Genomic DNA, 15905 nt, shown 5'->3' with positions numbered 1-15905 from the left:
GAGCTCACAAAGCTCTCCGATTAGGTGCTGACACACACGCAACTATTTTTTGTCTGCATGTGTGTGAGAGTGCAGACAGACAGGTCAAAGTGCTGCAGCGCATTAGGAAGTCTGGCACATCTACGTTTCTGACTTTGACTCTGTGTCCGTCAGCTAGCATTTTTTTCTTCTGGCTCCCACGCTGCTCAAACCACCGGTGTCTGCATTGCAGTGTGAAAGCGATAGTAAGTGGGGGTTGTTGTGTGCGTATCTCCGTAGCTGCCTCCGAGCAGACTTCTGGTTGACTTGCCACTTGCCAGTGAGCTTTATCGCATCCCTCTTTGCCACCTTTCATTGACCGTGACAGGGCCAGTGCAGGGCGTTGACAGTGACGACAAGGTAACGTGTTCTAACGACATGCAGCGTCACATTCACAGTTACTGTACATACTGTACGTCCACACCTGAGAGGTTTCGAGAGGGACTCTGAGCAGATCCAGCTCCACTGGAGCAGATGAGGGTGACGTGCCTTGCTCAAGTGCATCCCGGCCAGTGTTGTGAAAGAAAAGACTGCTGTTGATTTTCATTCGCTGTTAAATTCCAAAGTTTTGAATCAGAAAAGGAAGGCTTTCACATCCAGATGTGCTCATTCGTTACGCAGCAACAGTGACTGAGAATCTCTAACTCACAATAATCTGTGCTGAACATTGAAGAAACACACAGTAGCAAACAGTTGTTCTGTGTTTTTAAGAAAGTATCGTTATGTATGTGAACCGCATGAGGTTTTAACTTGTGTTTTATTGTAATCTAGGATCACCTGATCCATTGGGTGGTGATCTAGTTAAAATAAAGGCTGAAAAATATTATAAAACAATAGTGTTAATATAAATCTATATATAAATATGAATCTTCCGCCTACGTTGCACAGGTATAGCTTAAGTAGAAGCAGCTCACATTTTAGGAATAATGCTTGAACACGGTTCATCAGCCCTCTCCATGTGCAGATTTGATCACTTCTTGTCAGGTGATCAACAATCTCACTAAAACCTTCAGTCTACTGAACCCTGCTGCTCTCCCATCTCAAGCCTTTCTACTTTGACTCCCTTTCTGTTCCCCTTATGGCACATCTCTTCTCTCCCCCCCCCCCCCCCCCCCTCCTCGTCACTGGGTTTAAACTAAGCTGTCGAAATGAAAGTGCTTTGTGGATAAGCGGCGTGCTCAAAGGCGTTATGAGTCTCTCGGCTGAAAGTGCAGATGTGGCACTAGAGCGAGAAAGAGGGTCAAGATAGATCAGGAGCGTTGTGAGCCAGATACAGAAACGATGCCCACAACCTACTTTCAAAATGAAGACGCACTTCTCAGCTGTTATGTGTCTTGTGTTGTGCTTTTGATTCTGAACTGTGCCATAAACACATGTAAATAGAAACACAAAGAATACTTTAACACAATCAGGACAATGGTCACAGAGCAAACAGCCTAACACCGTCTAATCGTTGCATTTACGTCTACATTTCAAACCTTAAAAACAAAAGAAAGTTACAACATGTGGGCTAACATTTTGCAGCAAGCAGACAAGTGATATTGATGTCATTTCTGATACGTTTTCAGTTTATTTCTCCCCACAAACGTTATCTCTCGAATATATAATGACTATCAGCTCTTTGTCAACGACACAAGACCGGCAGACATGAAGGAAAAGAAATCATTCAACTGTTCCTTTAATTTACTTTAATTAGCTGTTTTCTCTTCCGAATAATCCAGATGTGTAACTGTCCATTCATGAATGGAAATCGCACCCTTTAGGATTCTTTTGACCCCGGGACTTTGCACCAGCATTAAAGGTTTGTAGGAACGCCATTTAACAATGTTACAGGACCCGCAGCAGAAGTAATACTGGCCAGTCATAAACCACACAACGGCTTATTGCCCATTATAAAAGCAACAACAAGGTCATCCATCAAATCACACTTCAGGATTTTCTCGTACTAATACAAGTTCAGAGTGTCAATAAACAGGTTTATTCAGTGTTTAAACAGAAGTAAAACACATCACAAAGTCCAGCTGATGTTACGGTTTGTTTGACGTTCAGCTTGAGATTTCTATGTGTATTTATTTAGGTCGGCCTATTCATTGCTTTATGTTTCATGTTCAGTGATCCGGATGTATTTATTTAGGTATTATTACGTTGACTTAAATGTTCAGTTCAACAGTTATCCAGTTTGTACAGTCTGTAATGGAGTCAACGATTGTTCGTTCAGATTGTGGGGGCGGGGCTACACTCCAAACTACCTACATGGCTCACAAACTACTTGGCCTTATAAAACCGGTCGACCTCCACCGCAGAGGTTGCTGTGCACTTTAGATTTGACCTCATCAAAGTTTTCACTCGCCGCATTACGAGTGTGGGGATGGTGCAGACGGCTCTTCAGGAAACGGGTTGGTACGGTTGACACACCAAGCCACGGCCACATATCTCTTATGAAAGCGTTATGTAAGCCGGGTTGTTTCACTCTGTTGTTAAGGTGAAGGCTCGGGGGCAGTTCATTTTTCAGTTCTTTCAAACTTCATTTCCAGTGTTTCTGTTATACATGCAGTCAAGCCAAGACATTTAAAGAAGCAATGGATATTTTGGGAGTAGATCACATCACTACCTGTTTGCTAAAGGTGTGGCTCGAAGAAAACCAGAAGTGAAAAGTGACTCCAAGTTGTCATTCCTAGCACCCACACGCATTGCTATCATGCACACATTTTCTTGAAATATTTTATTTTCCTTTTGTTCTCCAGGATCAACTGCACTCCCTGTGCAGGGCTTTGTCCCAAGGTATGTATGGGCTACAGCCTCGTGGACTCTGTCACGACTGCCCAGGCTTTGAGAGGCTGCACTGTTCTCAATGGGAGCCTGGTCATCAACATGCGCAGAGGAAGTGAGTATATGTTTGGTGGAATGAAATCAACAGAACAGCTAAGAAGCTGGCATTACACAAAAAAAGTGTACGGTTGAAGAAAACACATGAATTTAAAATGAAATCAGAGTTTAAAATGCTAAAACGGTGGGATTTTACAATAACTTTAAACAACAAAACATCCGTATTCATAAAATGAATGCAATGCAAACAAATTAATAAAGGTTTTCATGAGTTGATTTGATTTTTATTGAGTTTTTAACACGCGCATTCCCAATCATTCTGCCGAAAGGAAGAGCAACCGGCTCTGCATGATTTCCAAATCATTTGAATAATGGACTGTATACTATTACTGTTTTGTGTCTGAACAGCTTAAATCGGAAAATGTGTAAAAGATGAAACCAAAATGGAAAACGCAGCAGAAAAGACTAAGAATTCTGTAGAACCTGAAGTCACTTCAGGGCTTGTGTGCTTTGGTTTCCTGCAGACAACATAGCAGCTGAACTGGAGGCCAGCCTGGGCCAGCTGGAGGAGATCACTGGCTACCTGTCAGTGCGACGGTCCTACGCCCTCGTATCCCTCTCTTTTTTCCGCAAACTCCGTGTTATTCGTGGAGAGGAACTGGACATCGGGTGAGATGCCGTCTTTTGAGTCTCATCTTAAACTCGCCATGTCGGAGCCGCCTCCTGTAATTATGAGTTAAAAGCGGAAGGACTGACCTTTTCAACATGTCTGTCTGTGGTAACTGTTTTTGGTCAGACAAATCATATGTGAGGCTTCAGTCAGACGAGGTGGGAGACGCTTGTAGCACAATGGCCTACACTTACAGTAGCAATGGCAGAGGTCAGGCATATGATGCAAATTGTAGGCTAACCATGCTGAAATACTTTTCTATTAATGTTGCTCTCCAATCATGTCCTGAGCGAAATGTCACATGTAGAATGAAAAATATGTCTCATGCAATCTTGTGTTTTCTTTTCCAGGAATCACTCGTTCTATGCCCTGGACAACCAGAACCTGCGGCAGCTCTGGGATTGGTCCAAACACAAGCTGACCATCCTGCAGGGACGCATGTTTTTCCACTACAACCCCAAACTCTGCATGTCTGAGATCCGCAAGATGGAGGAGGTGACGGGGACCAAGGAGCGGCAAGTCAAGAACGACATCGCCTCCAAGACCAACGGAGACCAGGCGTCATGTAAGAACCTCTGCTCTGACGTCATGTCGGTGGCTGCACGAGCTACTATGGCAGCGGAAAACACAAAGAGTCTGCCCTGGTACAGCCGTAGTCATAGCTATTGTTATGATGGTCATTTCCTGTCTTCTGGCCCACCGTTTACTGACGCAGATGAACTAGGAACAACCAACAGAGCACAGCAACGATAAATATTAACATGGCAACATGTAGGTGTTGTACTATTTCAATTCAAGTTAAGCGACAGGTTGCAGGGGGCGACACGATAATCTCCCTTTCATATGTCTTTGATTTGTTTGACATAAGAGCAAGGCAGCAAAGAGAGGAAGATGGAGGGGGATTGGATGCTTCACAATTTGAGATACTTCAGTTTCTCGTAACCAAAATCGGGATCAGAGGACCGAGATCTGGCACCGTTCTCTTAGATTTGTCTGAAGGAGGGCCGACAGTGTCAGACTTTATCTTCTTCTAATGATTGAGTGGGTGGAGGTAGGCGGCTTTGGTATATTTCATACTTAATCAAGCAGATGTTTCTCCACTGATATCTTCCAATAACAAGAGATCTAAAGACTTAAATCATTTCTCTCGCTTTACTCATGAACTGCTGTTCATTGCTTTTATTAAAAGGTGCACTGTGGAAGCCTTAGCCACATGCTCCAAACAAATAAGGGTCAGCAATTCTCCTTTACTACTGGGTACTTACAATCTACATTTACAATCAACAGTGTAAAAATAAAAAATAAAATAAAAAAAGTGAACGGCATGGCAAGAGTACAAAAGATTTGACCGTCTGCGGCGGGGAGGCCGAGGCGAGGGTGCGAGTCATTTTCTGGTTTATAACACTTTTGATTGAATTTAATAAACAAACGATCAAAACGTACACGGACCGTGGATATATTGTTGACACGTGCTCGGTGCAGCTCTTCTTCGTTCTCTGGACTGAGGGCAGACTGGACGCTGTAGAGACTCACGATCGCCCCTTTGGGGAACACGTTGTAATACCAGACAGGACGGGCCGGGGCTAGTCGGTTAGCATGCCGTGCTCATTTCAGTAGATGTCTCTGCAACACAATACATATACGTCTTTGACGTAACGTCAACACTGTAACTTCTTCACATTCTGTGGATGAAGTTAGTTACATTTTTGAACAAAAATTCTGCCCACATCTTACACATTACTGTCTTTTCTCAGGTGAAAACCATGTGTTGAAGTTTACCCAGATTCGAACCATGAGCGATAAAATAATGGTCAAGTGGGAACCCTTTTGGCCTCCAGACTTCAGAGACCTGCTGGGCTTCATGGTGCTCTACAAAGAAGCGTAAGTAAATCTTCAGCCATCAGTCACAATCAGACTTGGATCTCTGCCAGAAGAATATTGTTTTCAGCTGCTTAAGTGCTTAACAGATAAGAAAAAGACGAATAAAGACACAGAAATCACATAACATGTTGTATTATATCATATATACTATTTAACAGTTAACATGTAAACAACAGCTTCAAATCATGACACCTAAATGGTAATTTTGGATTCAACACCATAGATCAGGCTGTGTTTTGAAAATGCATCTTCCTGTATTTAACACATCTGAAGTCACCTGTTGAACTGAATGTCAATCACGCCGTGTTTGAATTATTTGTTTGAACCCGACTTTGCAAAGTACTAAAATCAGGAAAATATCCTCCCTTTGAACCAGCATCACTTTGAGGGTCTCTCCGGCCTCAGTGATGTTTCGCAAACTCTAACTGGTCAGATAAAAACAATGATGAATTGCTGTAAAACATCAAACTGAAACTCAATATTCGCCCTCAACTAGAAAACAATTTTGTCCTACGTTTAACCATTTTTTCCTCCGTATACTGTTATTGTTCTTCCGCACAATAGACCTTTTCAGAACGTAACCGAGTTTGACGGGCAGGACGCCTGCGGTTCCAACAGCTGGGCGATTGCTGACGTGGACCCTCCGCGACGAGCCACAGAGGGGGACAAAGAGCAGTTTGAACCGGGTCATCTCATCCTGCCACTGAAGCCCTGGACGCAGTACGCCATCATGGTGAAAACCCAGCTGTCGGCCTCTGACGAGCACCAGGTCCACGGAGCCAAGAGCGACATCATCTATGTTCGCACCAACGCCACCAGTAAGACTGATCGAGATCTGTGTTGTTTACTGGTTATTTAGTTAAAATGTAGTTGAACTTGGAATCAGTCTGTCATCAGCATTCATATTATACAACCACGGTGTTTATGATTAGATTGTTTACAAGAGCACAAAGTTCTTTATCGATCTCGCCTCTTAAAAAGAAGACTGCTCCGAATTTCAAGTTGACGGATGATTTGACTCATGGACTTTCAGTGGGCAGCCCTTTATAGAAGTGTGAAAGAAACCGCCGTCTATCTTTTGATTCAGGAGAAAATCAGGCAGCAGCCCTTCCATTAAGTTATCGCTGTAGACGTTTAAATCACTATTAGCTACACTTATTCCATCACTGTCTGTCCCACAACTGCAGTCTCCTACCGAATGACAATTTCAAAGAAGAAACCTCTAAGCAAAGACTTCCAGGTTATTAAAAGTTCGGTTATGTGAAGCTCCAGGTTACGGGTTCTTGCATTCCTTTCGAGGGAAAGGGCTATTTCTTGTACTGTGCTAGAACTATTTTTAGGGTCGTTTTGAATCCAAGTTTCTTGTGGTGTTACTATCATTGACTAGTGGACTCAGTGTTGTGAGCGTCAGACTGGCAGCTGCCAAAATGTCCGTGGCACAAGAACAGGGAAGAGGAAGACAGATGGCAGGGTCCGCCTGGGGTGCCATCGACTGACAGGGCGCTGCCTTTCGTGCAAGGTGTCTGCATCAAGATTATAAATCGTTTCCCCCAGTAGTTAATTGTACTCTGCCTCCCACGACGTGCGTCGTGTGCAGTTTGATTTTGTCGCAGTCACGATGACCCGTCTAACCGGCTTCCTTTTTACACAATGTGCTCTTCGTCCTGATAACCCGCATCAAACATGACATCTCTCGCTCACACGTAACAGATGGCCGCGCTTAAGGGAAGGTTGTTTTCTATCTGTCTGGCAGGTTCATGGGGGGGGGTGATGGTGCTGTGTCACCTCTAACCGGCATACCTCGTCAGAAGGGCAAAGCTGTCATTACCAATGAGCTGTTGCTGGTGAAACTTAGTCTGACAATGAGTCAGACCAGTGTGTTGCACCGTCATGAAACGGGGCCCATACAGTAGCTGTGTCTCCTCAGGGTTCAGTCTGACATCCCCGCGCACCGCACTTCCTCCCGAGCTTTTCTTACAAATGTGCAAGCTTCAATACTTTGCCAGTCCACTTCAGGCCGTGATACTTTTAAGATGCACAGTGTCTCTTGAGGTTTCCTTCCTCCCGAAAATCTGGTTCATACGTCTCACCAGACAATCGGATAAACGGTGATGCCAGTCGTTGTTTTCGCTACATGTAGCCGATGACCTCTTTCTGTGCTCGCAGCGTGGAACAACACATTTTCTCAGCTGCCCGTGTTTGATGCAAAGATTGAAAAGATTAGAAAACACATTTCGATGTATAATAGGATAGAACAATCAAAACAATCATTGTGTAACTTCTGCATTTCATTCTCACCAACAAGTACTTGGTGCCAGATTCCCTGAGAATCACACACCAAATCGTGTTGTTAAGCCTCCTGTGTTAGTGCCGCTAATCTGTGTTCACTAAGCAGGATCGAATAAGAATAGAATAGAAATATATGTCACATTGTTTTGCAATTTGAAGACACATGGTACTCCACAGTACTGTTGTGTCTTACATGAAACACTGAAATTTCAATGATGCGCTCCACATACCATGAAGGATGCATATCATGTGTATGTGATAACGGTAAACAAGAACACAAACAACAAAAACTACGTGTCGACAAGTTACAACTGATTTAAGAAATATAGATTTATTTTCAAGGCATGAATATGAATGCAGCTTTACTTTATTGTTACCATTTTCTATGTAAAACATGAATCTATTTTTAAAAAAAGGAACAGAAATAAGAAACAATTTAAATATCTTAAATGCCACACCTGTAATAATACTGAGAACTAGAACTGAAACTGAACATGCAAACCACAGCTGAACACTTAAAGAATAACTTAAGTAAAACTACACACTGGAAACCACAATGAAGTATAAATACACCAATGAAGAGACAAAAACTTTAAGATATCTTCAAAATGTACAAATAATAACAAACAGAACACGGTTCTCTCCTGTGCTGCCTAGAGAGCAGAAAGTACTACAAAAAATGCACATTTTTGTTAATTTTGTCCTCGTGAACTTGTAAAGTACGGACATCCAACACGCACTGTAATCACTCTGACGTACAAGAGCAAAATACACTAGTGTCATAAACCAAAAACTAAACTGCATATACCCAGAGCAGGCGTCAGCTGTTCACAGCCAGTAAGTGTTTCAGAAGTTATACTGTGACATGAAATGCAAATTAGATTGAAACAGAACTTCCCCTCTGCTATATTTGATTAATCCTAATGATTCATTTGAAGAAATGAGTTGACTGTGACAACAATGTACCGTGACTTCTCAAGCTCTTCTTCTTTTTACTGAATGACTTCAAGACTGAGAGAAATAATAACGAGAATCCTTTTCAGGGATGAGAGGACAGAGAGTCACTGAAGTGCATCATCATGATCAGTCTAATTACGTATATAAAATAATAATTGATGTTCTCAAAATGCTTCGCTCTAAAATCAGCTCATGATTTCATAGGCTGGCCGTATTTATAACAAAATGGTCGAGACATTTTATTACAAAAACATCTGCTTGTCAACAAAATTTACAAACAAATTTCTTTTTGTATTTGTAAAATGTGTTTATGTTTTTGTTGCCGCTCTTAAGCAACTAGCTGCTGTTCAGCGGCAGATGAAGGGATTGGTTACTTATCAAACCTCTGTATTTCCGTGATGTCTCCGCAGAACCGTCTGTCCCGCTGGACCCCATCTCCTCGTCCAACTCGTCCTCCCAGATCATCCTCAAGTGGAAATCTCCCAATGACCCCAACGGAAACATCACTCACTACCTGGTCTTCTGCCAGCGCCAGCCTGAAGCCAGCGAGCTCTACAAGTTTGACTACTGTCAGAAGGGTGAGCTGTATTGTTTGTCCTGTTGTTGTGTCTGCTTCTGTGTTTGTGGCTTCATGCGTCTGACTGTCTGACAGCGAGGGAGAGAAAGAACGTCACTTGCGATCTTTACGTTGGTAGAAGAGCTCCTCTCTTCTCAAGGAGCGCTCTTTACTTATTCCGATTCTCCTCGATGGGTAATTCGATTTTATCATGAATTTCCCATAAATATATGTCGACCCACATTATGTACAAAAGCAGACGATCTTAACAACGACCACGCCTTAACAATCCTACAAAACAACACCAATATAAGTGTAATAACCAAATACCCAAAACAAACAAGTTCAACGTCATTATCTTGATCGATTTTGAGGTTACGTCATGTACATGAAACGTTATTGGGTCCGACATAACTTAAAAATCAACACACGTTTCACACATTCCAAAATTGAATCAGCTGAAGGGTGACATGTATTTCTTTTATGAAATGAAAATATTTAAATCACCAGAAGTGGAGTTAAAGAATGTCCAAATGACAACAGCAGTTGCATGATGCATGATGCAACAGAAAAGCCTTTGTAGACCTATGAGCACATTTTAAGCATAGTGAACCCTTTGTGAGTTGAACCAAGTACTACTCTGTACCCACTGAGCAAGACAATCAAGTGTGGTTAAGGTGAGCGTTTGTTTGGGTGTTCTGTAGCTTAAACTACATGAACCCTGGCATCGGGACAATCAGGATTTCCCTCTCAATCCGTCTCGGGTTCAGGCCGAGTTCAGTCTTGTATCTTGGTTGAGTTCAGGCGTGTAACTTCGTGGGAGGAGTGTGTGTGTACGTGGATATTTGTGCATAAAACTCGAGTTGTGCATCTGTGTTTATTGCGCCAATCTTTCCATTCCGTCTGACTTATTTTTATTTCTTCCCTGACTTTCACCAGGGATGAAGTTGCCGTCGCGGGTGCCCACTCAGGTGGACAGTGACGAGGAGCAGAAGTGGAACCAGACGGAGGAGCAGGGCCAGGGGACCCGGTGCTGCGGCTGCCCCAAAACCGACAAGGAGCTCAAGAAGGAGAAAGAGGACTCGGAGTACCGGAAAACCTTCGAGAATTACCTCCACAATGAAGTCTTTGAGATCAAGTAAGACAACAGAGTTGTCTTTTTGAATCAAAACAGGCTTGTGTGGAGATGAACAGCAGGCTCCAGCCGTCTTAAGAAATCATATTTTTTTAAGTATCAAACTGTATCAAATTCAACAGCAAAATCAATATAATATGTAGCTTTTCCCCATGAAAATGTCAATAGTGCACTCAGTTCTAAACACGTAAAGTGACAGAAATAGTCGTTTAACAAATGACAAAAAGAAAACTAGAGTTACAGAATTGCAGTTCGCCGTAGAACGGATGTTGGAAAGGAGCTGGGTTTCATAAAGCTGTTTGACCATCAGTTGCAGTTCCCTGCAATCCCTCCTAATTAATTCTGTGATTTCATCTTTTCAATTTCTGTAACATTTTCATCTAAATGTCGAACGCTTTTTTTTTCAAATTTGATGTGTTTTGTGCATTTTTTTAAGTCACTTAAAACCCACCTTGCTTTGGTTAGACGCTCGAGACAGCGGCGTTCAGTGATGGGCATCGCTAACTGGACACTCCCCTTCCTCACCACCGCCCCCAGCCCGCCCCAGGGCACGGGCATCCCGGAGGACGAGGAAGCCTTTGAAAGCACAAAGACCGTGGTCTACGTCCACACCAAGGAGTCCACCGTCATCTCCAGCCTGCGCCACTTCACCAGCTACCAGATTGAGGTGCACGCCTGCAACCACCCGACCGACCCGGCCCGCTGCAGCATGGCAGCGTATGTCAGCGCCCGCACAATGCCCGAAGGTAAGGAGGCACAGCGCTCTGTTTTCACTGTTTCTAAGGAAGCGGACGACGTAGGTCTATGTGATAAAATCACACCTCCATCACGAGGGTCCCAGCTGCATGGAAGTAATGAAACAATAATGATTGTTCTCCACAGACAAAGCTGATGACGTGCGCGGTCCCATCAGTTACGAGGTGACGGAAAATGTTGTGCACATCATGTGGCAAGAACCGGTGTCCGCGAATGGTATGATCATCCTGTATGAGGTCAACTACAAGAGACTGGGAGACACGGAGGTGAAGAAACGCACACACACACACACACACATCTGTCATGCCTTCTTTAGTCTTTGTAGGGATTTGAGTAAAACACATTCTTACTCAGAAAGCACTTCCTACATTTCCCTTTCTCATTAAACACAATAGCTCGGCTACTGATGAAAGACAATTTAACTGAGAATCAGATTAAATGCATCCATCTCAAAACTACCCATGCAACACAGACAAATGAGAGAGGCAATACTTATTGGTTGACGTGTATTTTGAGATTTAGTCTTGTGGTCTCACTAATGTCGTATGATTGATAAACTCGATGGAGAAGTAATTTTAGCGTCGCACCATGTTTTAGTTGCTATAGAGTCTACAAAACTCGTGCTGCAGCCTGTTATTTACTGTGGAAACATTAAATAAAAGCGTGAAACAGCATCCAATACACCGATTTAAAACGTTATTTTAAACTTGGAAATTCTGATGCAGCCGTTTGTTGTCCACTGCCTGAATCTCAGTGTTGTTCTTCTGCAGGAGCTTCACCACTGCGTGTCGAGGAACACGTACAAAGTGGCCGGTGGCTGCAAGCTGAAAGTGATGCATCCTGGGAACTACACGGTGAGGATCCGGGCCACCTCGCTGGCCGGGAACGGATCCTGGACCGAGCCCACGTACTTCTACGTCCAGGACGCAAGTAAGTCTCCTTCTGCCATGAAGGAACACTTGAGCTGTCCCACATACTAATATTAGTTTCGTAGGTCGTACACATAAATACCAACATGCCATTTTATACAAACAAAATGAAACGGTACGTGTTTTCAATCAAAATGCAACTTTGGAAAGCCACTGCTAATTGAACTTCACAAAGATCTGTTCAGACCAAACGCAGAGCAGACTTTCACGTCACTTTACTCACAGAAATACAGCCGCTGGAGTGTTTCTTGGAGTATTTCACAATTCGTGAATATTTATGCTTATCAGCCAATGGCAGTACTTCTTCTGGGAAGTAAGAGGGGAACGTTCGTGCTAACCATGGACTTCCACGGCGCTAACTTTGTAGTGAAATACAACCGATAGCTGGAATCAAGTAACAAATACATATTTTCAGAACTTACCATGTAGTCTTATGGTTTTGGACTTTTAAGCTGTTTCACACCCACACACAATTTATTAAAATAAATCCAGTTCTTAGCAGCTCCTCCATTTCCTTTGTGCAATGCAAATGAGCTTGATTAGTTTCACCTCACACAGACATTGACCGTATTTAGTCTGAGTGCTCAAAACCTGCTTAGAATCTGGACACGGCTTTAGAAGGAAATTAATTTGTTCTTTTCACACGTCTGTAAGATGCAAAATGTTCTCCTTCGGATAGATTAGATGTACTTTCTTGTCCTGCAGGGAAATTTGTCTTTTTGTCTCCAAGCAGCTGCATCACAAAACACCTGCCCACAATGTCACAATGCACATACACACACATGGAACATACATCAGACATACAGACACTATTGCATAAATATGCTTAACTTCACATGCTGAGTGTGAGACAGTAGATGCGAACTAAGACCTAATAATACTAATAATAAATATCTAATATCTATAAATATTAGATCATATATAATCAAGCTGCAATATATTATATTTCCCAATGAAATCATATCATATGCTACTACTACTTGTTGCCATTTAATATTTAGATTGAGGATGGAACGAATGTGTTTTTGTACCAGTTCAGCCTTGAACAGTGGCAGGAATATTGAATTTGAGTACTAGATGACTACACACTTATTAAATATGCTCTTATTTATCCTCATAATTGCTGATGTCTTCTTATCTAAATAGGGATTAGCTTCTGTCAAAATGTTTGAAATCCAACCACATTATCACAAGATCGAAAGATGCCACCAAACAATTGTACTTGAAGCAGATGAGCTTCACGGAGCAGCATGTCGCTCCAGTGTTAATGTGTGAAATGTGACTCGCTGTCTGTCCGGCTGTGTTGAACAGGCGATCCTCTCTACGTCCTGAAGATCGTCATCGGACCCGTCATCTGCTTTGCGCTGCTGCTGGTTGTGTCTGTGACAGGATTCTTCATGTTCAAGAAGAAGTACGCAACCATCACATCTGGTTCGATACTGTAACGCGTGTTCTTATATAGTTATACTTTGTCAGTGTTACAACTAAATACATTTCTCTGTTTCCTTCTAGTCAAACTCAAGGGCCTAGTGGTCCCATCTACGCCTCTTCAAACCCAGAGTATCTCAGTGCTATGGATGGTAAGCTTGAACAGTTCATTCACTTCTTCACTTATTCTTTTAAGTTAAAGTTCCAGTGAAAAGGAGTGAGAGCTCGGTCCTTACTCCTTATAAGCCGCACGTGTAACCTTCCTGTAAAATGTGCCTGCAGTGTATGAGGAGGACGAGTGGGAGGTGGGCAGAGACAAGATCAACATTTTGAGGGAACTGGGTCAGGGCTCTTTCGGCATGGTCTACGAGGGCATCGCCAAGGACATCATCAAGGGCGAGGGGGACACGCACGTGGCGGTGAAGACGGTGAACGAGTCGGCCAGCCTGAGAGAGAGAATCGAGTTCCTGAACGAGGCCTCGGTCATGAAGGCCTTCGACTGCCACCACGTGGTAAGAAGAGACATCTTCTGAAGCTCCTCGTACATAAACACAGGGCATTTGTTTACTGACCATATGTAAAAGTGTTGGGTCAGTAACACACAGTACTGGTCTAGAATACAGACTCGATGTCCCATCATGTGCACATACCTTACCTGTCCCACATTAGCTGTGTGAAGAGCAGCGGTCCGTCAGATAATACATACCGTAACCCAACCCGACCACATTGAATTGAACCCTCGTCTCCCAGGTGCGTCTGCTGGGTGTTGTGTCTAAAGGCCAGCCCACCCTGGTTGTGATGGAGCTGATGACCCACGGAGACCTGAAGACCTTCCTGCGCTCCCTGCGACCTGACGCTGAGGTATGACCACGCTCACCTCTGGATCACAAACACAATCTGAAGAGTTGGAGGAGCCGCTGATATTTGTTGTTAGGCTTTAGGTGAACTTGAAGTCAGTTATCTTCTGTCACTGTTTTTCTTTTCACTTCTGCTTTTTGTGCAGATAAAAGGAGCAGCAGTCCTTAGTTATTATTCTTATCAGTATGCAAATTTCTTTTAATTCTGCATGGGAGATCATTTTTACGATTAAAAAAAAAGAAAAAACCAGGACGACTTTACCACATGTAGTGTTATACAGTACTGATTTTTACTCACCCTAAGAAATATTAGGATCTACTTTGATGTTTTGTGACGCGTGATCTTGAAAGGTGCTTTAAAAATACACTTGACTTAAGTTACTCTACGTGAAAAATCGCAGTGATTCCCCAACTTCTATCGAAGCGAAAGACTCACCGCTAAATGAATCAACCGCTTGATTGTAATTCAGTTAAATTTCTGATGACACATTTCACTCCGTCCGTTGTTTTCCTCCCAGACATTCGGGGTTAAATCTACCAGATGTAATTTAATTAGATGAGGAACTGTGCGGCCTAATATGGATCTACTTGTGTGGCGTTCTCACAATAACTGAAACTTTTGTACCTTTTTAAATTACCACTGGACAATATAAAATTCCACATTGAGTTTACTTTTGTGTACAGATGCCTTGTATGTAGGTTAATGTTCCATCTCAGTGTCATCTCCTGAAGTGTGTACATATGCAGATAGGACTTGGATTGTAGGAGGAGGAGGACGGAGCTCTTGGATATTGACAGAGGAGTTTAGCAGTCGGCACTTAAGTCGGCTGAAAACCTCAAACAGGCTTGTGTGGAGATGAACAGCAGGCTCCAAAGTCAAGCGTGACAGAAAATTTGACAATAATATGCCTGATTATTTTAGCTTATGCCGTCTAAGAAATCATATTTTTTTAAGTATCAAACTCTGTTAAATGTTATCAGATCACAAATTTAAAAAGCTGTCTTGTGTCCCCCAGAACAACCCCGGGCGTCCACCGCCCACTCTGAAGGAGATGATCCAAATGGCCGGTGAGATCGCAGACGGCATGGCTTACCTTAACGCCAAGAAGTTTGTCCACAGAGACCTGGCAGCCAGAAACTGCATGGTAGCTCACGATCTTACCGTCAAGATAGGAGGTAGGTTTCAGCACCAGAGAGTTTTTGGCAACAATGGCAGACAACATTTATGCTGTGTCTTTAAATAAATGTGCTAAATTCAAGACATTAGATGTATTTATTCAACATCTTAAAAATAAATGACGTATTCAAATGTATTTAGCATCTTAAACATGTGAAGCTTTGTAACAAATAACATCCGTGTAAGTTTGACCGCAACTGATGAAAATCTTTCCCTCCCAGACTTCGGTATGACCAGAGACATCTACGAGACCGACTACTACAGGAAGGGAGGGAAGGGCCTGCTGCCCGTCAGGTGGATGGCACCCGAGTCCCTGAAGGACGGAGTCTTCACTGCACATTCAGACTGCTGGTCAGTGACACCTCGGATTTAGGGTTTTTTTTGCGTTGGCGTAGATGCTCAACGGGATAACATGTTGTGGAGTGA

General features: G+C 43.0%; 1 protein-coding gene across 1 annotated transcript in view; it reads left to right on the top strand.

The window, feature by feature from the left end:
* The window catches only part of insra (insulin receptor a), a 42570-nt gene that overhangs the window by 24901 nt on the left and 1764 nt on the right, over nt 1-15905 (top strand). Inside the window, exons 4-19 of the mRNA XM_079284656.1 lie at nt 2763-2902; nt 3369-3513; nt 3865-4079; nt 5269-5395; nt 5960-6213; nt 9052-9219; nt 10137-10335; nt 10798-11078; nt 11215-11354; nt 11859-12018; nt 13329-13428; nt 13530-13597; nt 13728-13957; nt 14196-14306; nt 15319-15478; nt 15701-15830. Coding sequence (XP_079140782.1) covers nt 2763-2902; nt 3369-3513; nt 3865-4079; nt 5269-5395; nt 5960-6213; nt 9052-9219; nt 10137-10335; nt 10798-11078; nt 11215-11354; nt 11859-12018; nt 13329-13428; nt 13530-13597; nt 13728-13957; nt 14196-14306; nt 15319-15478; nt 15701-15830 — 2628 coding nt within the window. The remainder of the gene's footprint in view (nt 1-2762; nt 2903-3368; nt 3514-3864; nt 4080-5268; nt 5396-5959; nt 6214-9051; nt 9220-10136; nt 10336-10797; nt 11079-11214; nt 11355-11858; nt 12019-13328; nt 13429-13529; nt 13598-13727; nt 13958-14195; nt 14307-15318; nt 15479-15700; nt 15831-15905) is intronic.

Source organism: Melanostigma gelatinosum (assembly GCF_949748355.1).
Source record: "Melanostigma gelatinosum genome assembly, chromosome: 15".
Classification (NCBI taxonomy): domain Eukaryota; kingdom Metazoa; phylum Chordata; class Actinopteri; order Perciformes; family Zoarcidae; genus Melanostigma; species Melanostigma gelatinosum.
Note: the sequence above shows the minus strand (reverse complement) of the source record. Positions and strands in the feature narration are given on the sequence as shown.